Consider the following 15,882-nt stretch of genomic DNA (forward strand, 5'->3'; position numbering starts at 1 on the left):
CATACTGCACAGCCAACCCAAGCACAGGAGGCAGCAATTCGCACTGAGGTTAGCTAAAAGCTGTTGTCTTACAGCAACAGCCTTACAGCATACCAGTCTTAACCTGCCTCAACATATTCTCACATGCACATTGACACAGCTTGCAGAAAGCACAGCCAGTTTTAGAGATATTCAAATGCGTATGCCACATCGGCTACATACAAACCAGTGATCTGCCCAGACTGATTTCATTTATGCTTTAGTCTGCGAGATGCTTATGCGAGACATGAAATGAAGCAAGGACTTTGCAGGCTCCTCAAGAGAGTAAGCATGTGTGAGACAAACAGCTGCCAGACAAGTTATAACAACCAAAAAAACCCCCAAAAGATGGTTGCCTATTTCTTTTAAAAAGAATTTTGTTGCTGTTTTTATTTTCAGGAAATACATACACTTGGAGAATAAAGCTGAGGCTTTTTTAGCCCCACTGATGTCTAAATGGCAATCTCCAAATGCAAATTTCAATCATGGGACAGCATTTAATCTGTATCAGCAGAGCACTCTGATCCCTGGATGGGATTTTGGCACTCTAGTCCTTTAACTTATATTTACATTCCAGAGGTGGAGGTTGGTTCACAGGAAGCCTGAGGATGGGAACAAGGCAGACACATTTATCACTTTATCACGTGGAATGGTGCTTAGTCCTTCTGGGAAGTTCAAGTCTCTGTGTAGTTAGCAGCTGGGCCAGTCCATTCATCAGCATCATAAATATGGTCAACGACATCACCAGCACATAGTGGCTAATGCTGTAAGGAGGAGATAGATAAAAGAAGTGAGAGAAAAATACAAATTTGAAGAGTAAAAAAACCCCTGAAAAACAACCCTCTGAATATTTTTTTTTCTTTTTAACTAGGCCTAATTATTGACCTAGTATGTCATTTTATATATGCTGGTCCTAGAAGACAACTATTATAGCAGCACTATCATGTAAAAACCAAAGCCTGTGACAAAATAAAATGGTGGGAACACCAGAAAGCACAACTGAGGCACTGGGTATATTTTTTCATTCAAGTGGGTAATTCAGCATATGTGACTGAAACCATTTCAAAACTTCCATTTGCTGTGAACTGATAATGCAGAACCTAGGGAGAACTTGCCATCAGGTAGACATTCCTTGGTAGTAAGACAACTCAGATATTTACATCAGCTGAAGTGCAATTTTCTAGAGAAAACACTATTCCAGTGATGAGCAGCTTTAAGGAAAAAAAGCCCGCTAATTTTCCAATCAACATTTCTAAAAATTGTGGAATTCTCTGCTGTGGTAACACATGGTTTCAAAAAGATTAAACAAATGAGTTCAAGAGTGGCTAATAAACACAATATGAAGATGCAGCTTCTGGATTAGGAAGTCCTTAAGTCACTAATGATTCAAAGGATAACAAGCAGAGAGCTTGTTCTCCACTTGCTTGAATTCCCGTACCTGATGTTCACTAGTGTTACAGATGGGCTATTTAGGGTCAGACTGAGATTTGACCTAGGATATTCAGCATCCTGTGTTCACTGTCTGAATCGAGCTGCTGTTAATGTAAACCACTAGCCATTAAGAAATTAGAATTTTTGCAAATCCAGTGACATTTCAGGCTAGAGTTGCAGATGAAGCACTGCTGTACCCTTGTCCATCACGCATCCAGTGCGGCTGGTTTTTTTTCTGGGACTACTGAAGATCCTGGCATTCTGACATGAGAAGTACCCATACCTCCTGATGCACCCATACCCACTATTTCAAAGCAGATGGCTCTTTAGGAAGAGTAGGGTAACTTCAGATTCCATGAAGTCTGAGTTTAGTCACGAAAAAGGATTGCAAGGAGCACTTGCCAGTTTAATGACCTGGAATTTCTGCCAGAGGACTCATTCAGTTTGAGAGTTTAGCCACGGAAGAGCAGTAAAGCTCATAATGTCGACGTTATCAATCCTCATGACCCCGAGACTGACAACCTTGGTGCTAGCCTAGTGCAATTTAGCTCTGTGAAGTGGAGAAGCATCATCTCTAAACAAAGCTGGGCCACTAACCAGTGGGAGAGAATCGAAGCAATCCAGAAAGTTCACTACTGAGTGGGAGCTCTTCCACAGCCAGTATACCAGCAACCAAAGCAGCTGTCTGACCAAAGTGGATGGAGAACACTGAAAGGGACTTGACTCATGCTATAAGATTTTTTTTTTTTTCAGCTAAGTCTGACTAAATCTTCTCACAAATACCTTGCTCAAAATACATAGTTTTAAGAAATCAGTTACAAAAATCTACGAGCCTAAATGGGCCCAGACCTCAACAAGCATAATCCATGCCAACAGGCTGTGGCTTGCACCTGCGTAAACTCCCACCTGTCCGCAGCACAACTGAAAATATTCACTAATAAGAACAACTCAAGATTTAAAATATCAGACAGGAACCATCTTTCCTACCTGCCTTTCCTATAAGCATCTCCCCTCTCCAGTCTTAGCTAAGCAGAGCAGCATGCCTATGAGAGCCATACTGCTGCCCTGTTTCTGTGGGAAAGGTGTAAGAAGACACAGGGAGAGCATGAAGTCAGGCACAAAGCCTACTTTCACCTGGTCAGTGCGCTTCAGGCTTTGTAGTTGACAGCACATTTACAATAACAAAGATAACACAACTCCCTCAAGAACTGCCCTCGGAAGTCCACCTGGGTGCGTTAAAGGTTCAGTTTCAGTTCTCCATGGGAAAGGACATGGTGCCAACTGAAAGTCAAACTCTGCTTGCAGTTATCTTCATGGCGTAATGTGCCCTTGGGGACTGTACAAGCACCACAGGTACAGAAGTTTGCGTGGCTCTTAAGGGAACAGCCACTCTAGTAAATAGCTGGATGGCTTAACGTCTCATGCATTACTGGTAACACCTCAGCTTTCCTTCTCACCTGGCACCAGATCTGTAGTTTTTCATGTAAGTAGCAACACCACTTTCCTGCTAGCTTTCAAAGAAAGCTTGAATGAGAAATCTGAAAATCAGAACCAAATGAAGACCCTGCCTTTATTCCTGCAGACACCCTGAGACAGTCACCAGAGGATCAGTGACTTGCTGCCATCATGGAGCTTTTCCAGATGTGGGTGCTAATCAGTGATTTTGGGGGGCATACAGAGGGGCTTTCTCAAAGGAAAAAAGTCTCCAAAAACTGCTTAGCTACCTGTCAGTTGAGGGACTGGGTCCTCCGTATTTTTGTACAGAAAAGAGTGCTGCACACACTTCTCCCTTGCTATACTGCAAAAGGCTGAATAGTTATGCTCCTTTATTAAAATATCAGATGTTCAGAGTAAAGAAATGTATATAAATATTACACCATAGAGCACAATTAAAAACAGTTTTAGTCTACTTGTCACATAATTACAAACACCCAGCATCTCTAGGGCTATCAGCAACTGGTACTGCAGTGCCTGCAGGCAGCTCTGCTTGGTAAATTAGTTCTCAGGCTGGGGTAATGCTGTAATTAAACAAACAAACAAAGCGAGACTCTTACAGGTATATGCCACAACAGCAGTGGCATAATCTTGATCCCTATACAAACCAGAGGTGCACCCTTGACTGGATCTGTAGTTACAGTGAAGCAGGTAATTCTCAAAACAAGCTTCCTCCATCAGAAGTCAAACCTGAGCTAATAAGAAAAAGGTGTGAGATTCTAGGCTCCAGGCAAGTTAGATCCATGTGGAGGAAGAAGAGACATTAAACAGGTACAAAGAATAGCATAGTGGGGCACAGTGGGGCAATGCTTATAAAGGATGAGATGGGCAGGGACAGCTAATGTTAGAGAAGAGGTAGCTGGTGTAGGGGATCACAGATGATCTAAGGTAAAGCAGCACTGTTTAATGGAAATGTGAGTGCCCTATGTATGGATCAAGGTCAACAGGCAAAGCTGGTGCTAGGAAAATTTTTTATCAGGGAGGAAGACACCTGTTTCGGTGGCAAGGAACCAAAAGGAGAACATATGAGGTACTACCATCTCCTGGCTTTGTTTGTGACAGTGTACATCGGTGAGAAGTACTAATTAAAGACAAAATGCATCAAAGATCAGTAAAAAATGAGGGAGAGCAGCAGCAGGAATCAATCTTGCTCCAAAACATGGCTTTCTCCCAAGACAGGCTAATTCCTAAGATGGCTGACCTGATTAGAAGCTGGGAAGACAGTAAGATAGAGTAAGTTTCCATAGCAATTATAAAACTAGAAATAAAACAAGTAAAGAAAAAACAACTCATGCAAGAACTTCGAAGAGCACTACCCAGAAGAGTTCGAGGACCTTATTTCTACACAACATGCTACTTCGAAATGTAGGATTGTTTCCAAGCACAGACTGAGACCCCAGATTTAGATTATGAATTTTAAGTCTCCTGCATTTCCAGCCAGGATCCCATACCCTCTCTCCTCTGTTTTGCACAAAACAAATCACAAAGCACATCACTCCCAGCTCCTGTTTTAGAAATTGTTGGTAAACACTGTTTTCCTCCTAGTTATAAGACCTTTGTTTTAATAGTCATACCTAGAAGCCCCAGCATCCCAAACCTGAAATCGATTCTGTTATCCTAAAACCTAAAAAACAATCTCTTGTGCTTTATCTACGTCCCCCGAACTTTGAAACTGCAAAACAGTTGAGATTGTATCTTCATCTTCCAGCAACTGTTATAAAAAGAGGGAGTAGTACAGTATGTGTCTGTATAAAACTATATAATACTGTCATACAAAGAAGCTTTAGGGTTTATCTTGACTATCTGAATATACAGCTATTTACAAATTGCATATACTGTATAGATATAGTAGGCTTTAAAGGTTATATCTTTCTATCTATAAAGATCTGTAGCTAGAGATAGATAAACATTTTTTTTAAGCCATAGAGAAATTATTTTAGTGACAAAGAAGCCGAATAGCTAGCTATTCCATTTATCTGTTATTCAAAAATAAACGAATCTGTCAGAACAAACTTCTCATGATCATGTACTACACACTGATACATCAAAAATACTAGGAAAACTGCATTATTATTTTTATGAAATGTAATGGTGTGTTCTTCTAGGGCATATGATGCAATTTAGGGTGACCTCAAGATATATGGGTAGAGGATAAGGTTAGCAGACCTCAGAAGCTTGCATAAGCCACTGCTATGAGTTCTGCATTCACTGCAAGATTATTATCCCGTTGTTAAAACAACGAAAAGCACTCTCTGAAAAACAAGTTCACATTGATTTTGGCATGACCATTAAGCAAAAGGGCTTTAAAACTTTCTAAGAAGCCATAAGTATTTATGGTAATTGATAATTTACTGAGAGGAGGGAATCAATGGTGCGTTGATAATTTGCTGAATGTGGTAATACATGATGTATGTTGGATCTGTTGTTGCTCAGCATTTCATTAATGATGTGGAAGAGTGGGAAAAGTAGAAATCTCTTTAAATTCAAAGACAATACTTAAGTGGCATGGTGAATTCAACTGGGAGAATAAAGACATCACATTGTTAAGGCAGGTATGAGGCACAGTAAAATGATGTGTAGTGTGGTTAAGGCACGGTAGAATGAGATGTAAAAGCCAGGAATGAGGGGTGAAATTAAAAAAAAGGAAATATGTTAGTTCAGTAAACAAACCCTACTTCCAAACAATGAGAGAGATCCAGTAGGAGACAAAACATCACCATAAAAAAAAACAGTGAAGGTTGTCTTTTTATTTAAAAGCAGCTCTTACACGTGTAACTTCTGAGCACTGGTATTGGAAAACCCAAGTATTTCCTAATAGGAGTTTCCTACTGAACTTGCACGTCCCTAGTAAGAGAGAGAACATACGAAAGTTTTGAAGCGTGACAATTAGAAAATCCATAGAAAGCTATCACCACAAAAAAGAATGAGTATGGAAATATAAGTCAGAAGCTTTGCAAATGCGGCACATACACCACTGGACTCTGATAGACTTTAGAGGAATGAATGCTCACTGGGCAATTAAATTGCTGCTTTTCCACCTATGATTTCAATGATGTGGTAACTAGTAATATAAAACGAACCCTGATAATTGTGCACATGCACACGCACACGCTTCCTATCTATGCCACAAAAGAAAAAAGGAAAAAAAAAAAAAATTAAAAATGAGCGCAGCTGTCCCTAAGGGTGCTCCTATTTGTTCCATGAAATCCTACACAGGTTTTGTTGAGGTACAAACAGTTGGGGGAGGGGGTGTGGTGGAAAGAACCGTCATTTCCTTAACTGACTCAGCCTTCTTGGGAAAATTTTGGCAACACCTAAAATGTCAACTGAGATGGGATATTTTCAGACCTTGCTGTCAATGCAACAACAGACAACACTGCAATGGGAATGCCACAGAGATGTCACTGCACTTGCAACAGGAGAACAGGAAAGAGTCATGTTATTATCTCTCTCCCACTGGTTTTGGGAATTGCCCAAAACCCCATGAAGCTTATCTTCCCTTTCAGGAATAAACAAACAAAAAATCTGCTGTTGCCTGCTAATTTTGCCAAGCTTGAGGATCACACATTAGAAATCTGCTCAGAGGAAAAGGTTCAGGCGCCAAAATATTGCTCATGCTAGGTAAAAGAAAGACCATTTCAACTCTGGGCCTATGGCTTCACCTCTTTTCTTATGCAACCTAGCAATTTTTATCTTATGTGCATATACACACATACATATAAAACATATATAAAAAGACTACAATAAAATAACATAGGTGGCAAAGTGAAGCACTCAAAAGTGAAGTAATGACAAATTTAAGGCTGCCTGAGCATTATGCATTACCACATTAAAAATTAATCACAAATTTCTCTTTTGAAAGGACATTTCAGTGCTTTCTTCAGTGCTCAAAACACACACATGGAAAGGCAAAATTATGGTTGCGCATAATGAGCTCCCCTAAACTCTTCAGGATAAGGCAAACTTCCAGCTGAAATAGATCCAACAATCTATCACCGTTGTAAATCTCTATGCTATGAAGACTGTATATCAGACAGGAAGTTTTTGGGTACTTGTAACAATTTATATTTTTGCTTGCTAACTCCCAATTAGAAAGCTTCTTGCCCAGCAGAACAGAGCTTTTCTGCGGTCTTTAATATCCTTATTAATCTGCACAGGAATTCAAACCAAAGGATGAGGCCAACTGATTTACCATAAACTGACCACAGCAAGGAAGTGTGATGTTAAAGCATCGTTTCTTATTTGATCTAACTGTATCTCCTCCCATTAGGAACCTCCAAAAGGTAGCTACAAGCACGAATTTGAACCTCCAAAGGAAACAAGCAGAATACATGTACACACGTGTGTACACGCATGCATGCGCTGGAGGGAAAGCTGGGGCTCAGCAAAGCACAGAGTAAATGTAGACTAAACAGAATATTAACAATGGGTCACTATTCAACTTCTGTTTAAATAACAGTGTCAAGTGACCAGATTGGCTGGATTATTAACACCACATTCCCTACTAAGCTTATTACAGCGTATTATCTATTTCTAGAACTCAGGGAAGGTAAATCTGAAATGTGTATTCCTTGTATTTGTTATTTCTGGACTATTCACAAATAAGACTTCACAGTTGAAAATCTATACCATGACGTATGCTGTGGAGGCTAGTACAACTCATGATGCAAAACAAATTCTCTCATTTTAGCTGTGATTTCTATGTTTAAACACTACAGATTTACTCCTCCTGAACTAGCGGGAGGATAAATGCATGGGTCTTGGTAGCCACCAACATATTTGCACAAGGTTCATTAAGTCACAGGGGATTGTATATGGAGGCTTAACTAGATTCAAGACAATTAACAATTTTGATAAATTTCTATTTTAACAGCGATCATTACTAATTAAAATGCAAAACAGTAACTAAATTTTTTTTTGCGTAATTACTGTTCTTTAGAAATCAAAGAAATCCTACTAACTGTATTTCTTGCCATGCTAGATTCATTACTTACTCCATGTTGCTCTGGCACAGATATTAAGACACAAGCTTTAGCTTGGGATATGTATACGTGTATACATGTATGCTCATATGCGCGCACATACGTTTTAAGTACAGGGAACATCACTGAAGCATCTGATTAAGGAGAGTAATTGCAAAAAATTACAAGAGTTCTGAGTAGATAAACAACAATATTAACCTATGAGCCTTTTAAAAATGCAACGGAGGCAAAAAAATACTGTACCTTGTTCCAATATCCAGCCAGCTTCCATAATCTTTAACCAAAAAGAAAAAATGCTAGGAAATAAAACAACTTTGATTAGTACATCAACATTGCACAATCTGAAACACAAAATTAGAAACCTTGTTTTCAGGCTGTTTACTCCAAGTTTCTAATTCTTCAAGTAGAACAAGGGCAAGACCTTTCCAGGAATGCTCATTTGGACTAATAGTCTAGGAGCCAGAAATAGATGCAGCATGGTATCAAACAAAAATAGTTAAAGATGGACTAAGTTCTGTCAAGCTAGGCTTGCAAGAAACAGAAGATTACTAGCAGAGAACTTTTTCAATAAGAAAAGCCAAGCCACCTTATTGTTTCAAATAATGGGATCCCAAATAACACCTAGTGCCAAAGAGAAGGCTGCATATTGTTTTCATGGAATTCCGCCACAAACTTCTTTGGGCAACTCTGGCAGTTCCCCACCTGTAAAATGGGAATAATGTTGGGAGAACACAGCACTTGTCTATTAGTGAATCCCCCAAATTCTATCTGGTGGCCACATTGATTCAAGACAAATCAGTTCTCTCTTTTTTTTTTTCCTGCCAACTTTCTCATTTCTTGATATACACACAGCTCCTGCATATCAAACCTCTTTGGTAATATTTTGTTTTGTACACCAAGTACATGTTTGCTACTTGTTTTAAAATAGTTAAACCAAAATAGGAGAGTATGTGAGATGTAAGACCTGGATACACTGGGGCTTGCTACACACCAGTACATGCCTGCACTCTTCTTTTGGTTTAGTTAGACTGATTTTATTAATGAAATGCTATGACTGTGGTTTTTTTGGTATTTTAAACCTTTTCCTGTGGAAGTTATAAAAAAATCAGATTAGTCACACAGATTTATTTGAAACTACACAAAACTATACCTTTTCCATTTCTCACTCTACAGACAAATTAGTCATTATTTGTTTTTTTTACTCACTGTTTTTCCTATCAGGTGAGATCTACAGATCACACTGTACAAGGAAATCACATCAGGAATGCTTACTCCAAAAGGATGAAACTAAAACAGCATATATGAAGTGAGAACACCAGCTCTACCTGCTGCTTTGAAAAGGTTTCTGTTTACCTTGTGATAGCAAGTGGCACTGCTTGCTGGGTTGAAGACAGTTTGAGGGGGCAACAAAAATGTACTTTCAATCTGTAAAACTTATGTTGGGGTATTGTTCAGCTTTGGGTTGTTTTAGCTAGCTTGGTTTGTGGGCGCAAAGTTTCTGAAGATAGCATTTCCTAACAGCTTATTACAAAGGGCACAAAGCGTCTTTTTGGATGTTGCTGATGTCCTGGATTCTGACAACTCTAACAGAGCTGGTGGGTAATGCCCTTCTCCTTTTCCTCTCTTTTTCAAGGGAAGGTTGGGTGAGTAAAAGGTTCAAAATTCCTGAAAAAATTAACTGAACTCTGCACACAGCTAAAACTGATATTCTTATTTAAATTCTTCCTAGGAATTTGATTGGAAAGCACATTAAAAACTCAGAACGATAACTTATTACTTCATTTTCGTCTCTTATTATTATGAGAATATTGCTTTTTCAGAAGCATTAATTACATGAAATTCAAAGAGCAGTGATTGGAGTAGTTTTATCTCTAAATTATGCTAGGATTTCAATCCAATTCACTGCCCTAGTTACAAAAACTTTGAAGTCTGAAAGAAATTCAGATCTCTCTAGATGGAATTAGGAGAACCCTCTGCTTCTTGATCTTATTTGAAGAGAATGTACAACAACAACTTACCAAAGCCATAATGTCTGAAATTACAAGAACAATGAGGAAAAGGCTGCAAAGGAGAAAAAAAAAAGATAAAAGAACCAGAACATCAACCTTTATTTATGGCCACAGATATTACAAAGCTTATTAAAACCCCCATAAAGAAATTAAAATAAGATATGATTTCTTGCCTTTCAAACACTCAGATACATTTCAATGTATTAGAGAACAGTTAAAATACATGGCTAGGTCATCTGGCATTTGTATTCCCACCCTGCTTGAAGAAGATATTTCACATTAACAGAGTTTCAATTTTGCAACACAGAAACCTAACACGAGTCATTTTTTGTAGAACAAGAGCATCTTACAAACAGCAGCTGCCCATTTGTGATGCACGGAGCTCCTGTGCCAGTTAGGTCAAATAAAGATGATTTAGAAGCTTCAAGATGGGCTCAAGAGTGAGCAAAGCTGTTTGGCATAGGCAGACAGGTAGTGAGCTGGTGGGTCCTATCCTGACAACCACCCTGCTGGGTACAAGGCTGCTAAAGGAGGTGCTCGCCCCCCCTTCCAGATCTCTGGGTGCCCATAAGCTGCTCTGGGAACACCCAGCATTTTGGTGGCGTTCTCCCAAATCCATGGGCCTCTCTGTTAGGCGGCAGGTTACTTCTGGAAAGTAGGCTGCGGCCAGTAAAAGGAACCAGAAGGGTGCACGCAGAGCTATTTTTTCACCCATTAACCTAATCTTCTTTTCATTAAACTATGTAAATCCTAAATTACATGAAAGCAATTGCTATAACTGGTTAAAACTAGTTTCTAAGTTAATGACACTGAAGCAATGTTGCAAACAGCTGACCCATTAACAGAGAAGTCTTTAACTAGAATACAGTTAATTTATCAGTACTACCACCATAAATCCATGAAGCTTTTTTTTGGAAAACGTCCTGCTGCAGTGTTGCACAAGTATGTACTGGGGGGACACCCATACCAATGACTCCTGATGAGGAAGTTTCTGATACTGTCTACATGAGCTATGCTTCATTAGTAAATAAGGATGCAACAAACCAACTGCATCTGACGCACTGAAAGGCTTCTTTCCACTTAGCTATGGCTCAGATAAGATGTTGCAATCTTGTAGTGCCTAGGAGGCACTCAGCTAGAGGGCTGTTTTCACAGGCAAGTTCCAAGAACATATTCTGACAGAACATTCCCCACAAACAAAAAAAGAAAAAAATGTTTAATCTGTAAATGGGGAGTTTAGGAGCAATTTGTCCAAATCACAAAAATCTACTTTTTGCCCTTCTGACTGCAGGAAGCCTTTCACAACAGAAGGACAATGCTAATTTTAGGGTGTGTTTATACACTGCAAAGACAACATTGTCCCCTGTGATGGCTTAATTTATCTAGCAGGGGCAGCAAGAGCAATAAAGAGTGCAGCACAGTCTTCAGGACGCGCTGGCAATCAGAGCACAACCTCTCCAGGGATCCAGGGCATGTCTTGTGGTTTCTGCCTTGTTCCTAAGCTGATGCTGTGGCAGTATCACTGCTATTGTTACCTGAGCACAGCTAAATGAAGCTGGCACAAATACCAGCCGGAGTTACAACCACAGCCTCATCAAGTGGCACAGACATATTCATGTCCCCTGGTTTAAGAAGTTGGTATTGTTTCCCCTCTCACACACTCAGATGCACATTCCATAAAAGCCTGCAATATCATCAGCGCTGCCAAGGCAAGCATTCACAAGTTAGGAAATGCTGACCTTTATGATGCCTGAGCATTAGAAATGGAAACTGCTAGCTGGTCTTCTGAGCAATCCCAATTCCTGAACACAGCCCTGCTCTTGTTATAACCCTTAGTAAGGAGAACGAATACCCTTCCTTGGGGGTCTAGGAACAGCCCAAGTATGCTGCACACACACAGCTAAGGCAAAGAAGATAAAAGGGATGGTGAGCCTTGTGCTGCCCTTTCAACAAGAAGTCAGATTTCGGGCTGCCCTGTCCGTTGTTAGTACTGGGTGGTGTACAAGGAGACAACAGGCAGGGCACAGGCAGGATGAAAACAAACAGAAAGGCAGAGGGCATCACACTGAGCAAGGGCAGCTTCCTCCTGCTCAGGTAAGCAATATGTAGGAGAGAGTCGCTGCTGTCCCCCTGCCACTGACAACAAGACTTTTGGTCAACTCCACACAACATTCCCCAGTGACAAACTCAAAATCATGTGGCTGACAGGGACCTCCTCCAACTCAGCAGCATCCATAATCTCATATGATGAGCAGAGGATTCAGTCACGTGCACTGGGTCCACTGAAAAGGGTAGGGAGGGCTAACAGTTAAAAAAAGTAAAAATCTTGAGACAGTGAGAAACATGGGGGTATTTCAAGTCTGGATACAGGACTCTGCAAGGCTGGGCATCTGTCTTGCATTCTCTCTGAAAAGTCTTCAGAGATGGGGAAAGGACTGACAGCCATCTAGTCCTACTGCAAAAAATATGTAATACTGAACACACCTGAGAAGCACTGAACTGCAATGAAAGGGCATCCAGCAGGGTTTGTTGTTTTTTTTTTTTTAAATGCTATTTGTGGTGAGGTCAGTGCTACAAAGCTAGAAATTAGTTACATTATAAATGTGTATTCAAAAATATTATACTATAGACAGAGACGCAATATAAAACAAAAATCAGACTTTAAATTCCGCTCATTTTTCTATATTATGGGGAAAAAGTGCTCCTTCTGTGTACTGTCAGCAAAGAATATTAAATATCCGATTGTTTCAGACAGGGCCAACACTTCCATTTATACTCATTTATCACTAAGAAAAGAATTCCTGAGCTTGCAAAAATCACTGAACAAAAACCCAAACTACAATAAACAAATAAAAGTAATAACATGATCTACTGCTTTTTTTTAAATTTAGGTTGAGATTTGACAATTCTCAATTCTTGCAAAATAGATTTGAAACCCTCACTAATGCAGAAATATAGCACTTACTGTACCTCTTAGAAGACAGTTGTGTTGTGACTTGAACAGCTTCGAAAGCACATGATACCAGAACAAATGGGATTACAACCTGTTTAAAATACAAGCCACATTTTAGTTTATAGCCATATTTACAAAACAACCTGGCAGGTTGTGGAAACATTCTCCTGCTTTTAGAATTATTACAGAATGTGTATGTTACAAAAATAAAATATTGGCGAGAAAGGGTAGAAACTCATTTTGCAGGAAGCACATTTAGTAAATGAATAAAAAACTCCTTCCATGGTCATAGCTGAACTGCAGTGAAATAAGCCATGAGGCAATATGGAAAACTATAATTAAAACACATTAATGATCCTCACTTCATTTATCCATTTTAGCACTACTGATAAATACTTCAACAAGGCTAGAAGACAGAACTATTCAGATCCAATATCTCATGTGACAGGCTGTAGAGCTCCAAGCATAATAGGACAATCTCATCTCAAACACAAAAATATCTGAATATAGAATGTATTCACTAAGGCAAGGATCACACTGGCTCTCCAAAGTGAAATCAAGCAAATGTAAACAGTTCAGTAAACTAAGAACAAAACAAACAAGCTAGAAACATGAATGTTGCCTTTTCCTCTTTCCAAAGTTGACTCGTAATCCTTAAGTTAGTAGTGTAAATGCATTGCTAAAACCTGTTCTCTGGCATTATTGAGTTATGTCCTGCAGTATAACAACACGGTATACCTGTAACTTAAGTCTGCTTTCTCTGGGACTGAAGCACCAGAAAGGCAGAGGCAGGAAATACTGCTTATTTTAGCAATAACCCATAAATACCATGTCTCCCTTCCTGTTTGCCTCTTTACCACTCTGGCAGATCCTTTACTCAAATATTAGAAAAGAGCTCCCACACCTTGCCTGCAAACAAGAAGTGCAATCCAATCTTTGATAGACTATTAAAAATTGTAAGATATAATATTCATTGTAAAATCACAATCTAATCAGTAGGGCATTCAAAGCCTGTACTTAATGTAATGTAGATAGAGCAAATAAAATATATATATCCTCAATGTTTCTGTAGATATTACGCTATAGGGAAAGCTTATCATTTTTTAAATAACTTAAGTCTTTTCAACATTTAAAATTTCCATTTTAATACAATAAACAGATCTAATGCAGTTAAATTATACTTCCATGCACTTCAGCTTCTCTCTTGTGGGAAACAGAATCCATCTCTAGAAACACTACAAAGGCCGAAAGCTTCACATATGGTTAAGGCGGCTAATGAAGCTCAAATACATATATACGTTTTTGTAAATTGCATAGTTACAAGCATGTACATGATATGGTATTTATTAAACAGTTTTGAGAGAATTTCACTAAGGTAAGATTACTAACCTTCAGCACAAGCAAGCCTCCCATCATAAAGGGACTGAACACAGTCAAGAAACAATAGACAGAAGCAGGATCAAAACTAGAGAAACATGAAAAAGATATTACAACATATCTTTGAAATGGCATTTTCCATTAAAAAAATAGAGCATTTAGTTACCCCTGTAACACACTGTGCGTATATACATTTTTAAACAAGGCTGCCAACTTTCTCTTCTCTTGCTCAAATATTAAAATAGCAGGGAGTGCCAACCTCACTCTTCTTTCTCCACAATTTTTCTCTGCTCATGTCTTTTGAGGCACCATGCTGTTGGTGAGTAGCCGAGCTTTCTCTGCTCACGCTGCCAATAACTTCTAATGGAAATTGAGACGACCTTGTAACCAACAAGCTCAGGCTCTTAGGGAACATGTTACAGAGAGCAGAAACAAAATATATTGTTATCATTATTCCACTGGCTATTGCTTTAATTCTGCTGCCCTGATTTTGCTAACCAAATTTATATTTAGTATGCCAACTGCAGGAAGAATTTTTTGTACCCTGTGTCTCAAATCAATGAATAAAATTTACCTGTTAACAGAAGCTATGTTTCCGGTGCCAAAAAAGGCTGTCACTATGAAGAAAACCTAGATGTATTTAAGGAAAATACATCACAGAAATGGCTGCAGTAAAACAAACCCAGCATTTTCCCCCCTTCATTGCAATTTACTTTCACAATCCTATCGTGAAACTACAAGAAGCTGACCCACTATTACAGCTTTACACTGCATTAAGAAATCCAAAGTATTGTCTAGCTCTACCCAAGATTTCACACATGACTGTGTCAATTTTAAAAGACAGGCATTGCCTGGGGAAGAATTTAGAGCCTGTCTTGAGGCTCCTGCCAGAAAGTTGCAGCTTGTTTTTTCTGGGTCCCTACCTAGCAAGACAGGAACATCCTTGGACCACAAACCCAGCTGTGCATTCAAACGCACATGCTTTTTCAGAATGTAATGACATATGCATGTGTACTGCACACCAGAAGAGATGGCTTTATTGAGGAATTGACTGTGGAAGAGGTAGTCGGCTATGAAACAAGATTAAAGGTTCCTATGCTATCCCTCCCATAGATTTGTTGTCTAAAGGTTATGCTGAGTCTATCATTGCAACATGGGACTCCCATTTTTTTTCTTACTTGAGGGAAGGGAGGACAACTCTGGCAGTATCTGTACAGCTGGAAGGTTTTTTTATAAACTCTGCGCTTTTCATCTAGGTACACCACTTGCTGCTACATGAGCCCATGAAAGATATTATTCTACCTCCTGAGCTCATTGGGGCCCATTATAGCTCACGTCTCTTCAGTCAAAGAATGGTTTTTAACTGCTTTTTTGCATCAGGTAAAGGGTTAGTCACTACAATTGGCTGCTGTTGCCAGAACTCCCTCTGGTCCTTCCACTCCTGTTGTAACTCCTGCACTGGATCATTTAAGTCTCTGCACAAACAATTTTCTACCAACTGTTCAGCAGAATCGTTGGGATTCTGCATGCAATATTTTGGAAGGATTAGGTCAGCATAACTAAAGAAATTATGCTTCCCAAGAGTATCACATCATTTCAAGTTTAGTAACACAGCAGT

General features: G+C 39.3%; 1 protein-coding gene across 2 annotated transcripts in view; it reads right to left on the reverse strand.

The window, feature by feature from the left end:
• Positions 1-377: 377 nt before the first annotated feature.
• The window catches only part of PIGN (phosphatidylinositol glycan anchor biosynthesis class N), a 111,267-nt gene continuing 95,762 nt past the window's right edge, over positions 378-15,882 (reverse strand). Inside the window, exons 23-29 of one of the 2 annotated variants that reach the window (XR_005930827.1) lie at positions 14,839-14,894; positions 14,277-14,352; positions 12,905-12,978; positions 9,944-9,986; positions 8,169-8,221; positions 5,711-5,787; positions 691-782 (exon numbers count right to left, since the gene is read on the reverse strand). Coding sequence is in view for 1 of the 2 variants with exons in the window: in XM_030041907.2 (XP_029897767.1) it covers positions 659-782; positions 8,169-8,221; positions 9,944-9,986; positions 12,905-12,978; positions 14,277-14,352; positions 14,839-14,894 (426 nt within the window). In the remaining variant the exon portion in view is untranslated. Of the gene's footprint in view, positions 783-5,710; positions 5,788-8,168; positions 8,222-9,943; positions 9,987-12,904; positions 12,979-14,276; positions 14,353-14,838; positions 14,895-15,882 lie in introns of both variants that reach the window. The other variant, XM_030041907.2, reaches the window with a different exon arrangement.

The sequence above is a fragment of the Aquila chrysaetos genome, chromosome 18, assembly GCF_900496995.4.
Source record: "Aquila chrysaetos chrysaetos chromosome 18, bAquChr1.4, whole genome shotgun sequence".
Lineage (NCBI taxonomy): Eukaryota > Metazoa > Chordata > Aves > Accipitriformes > Accipitridae > Aquila > Aquila chrysaetos.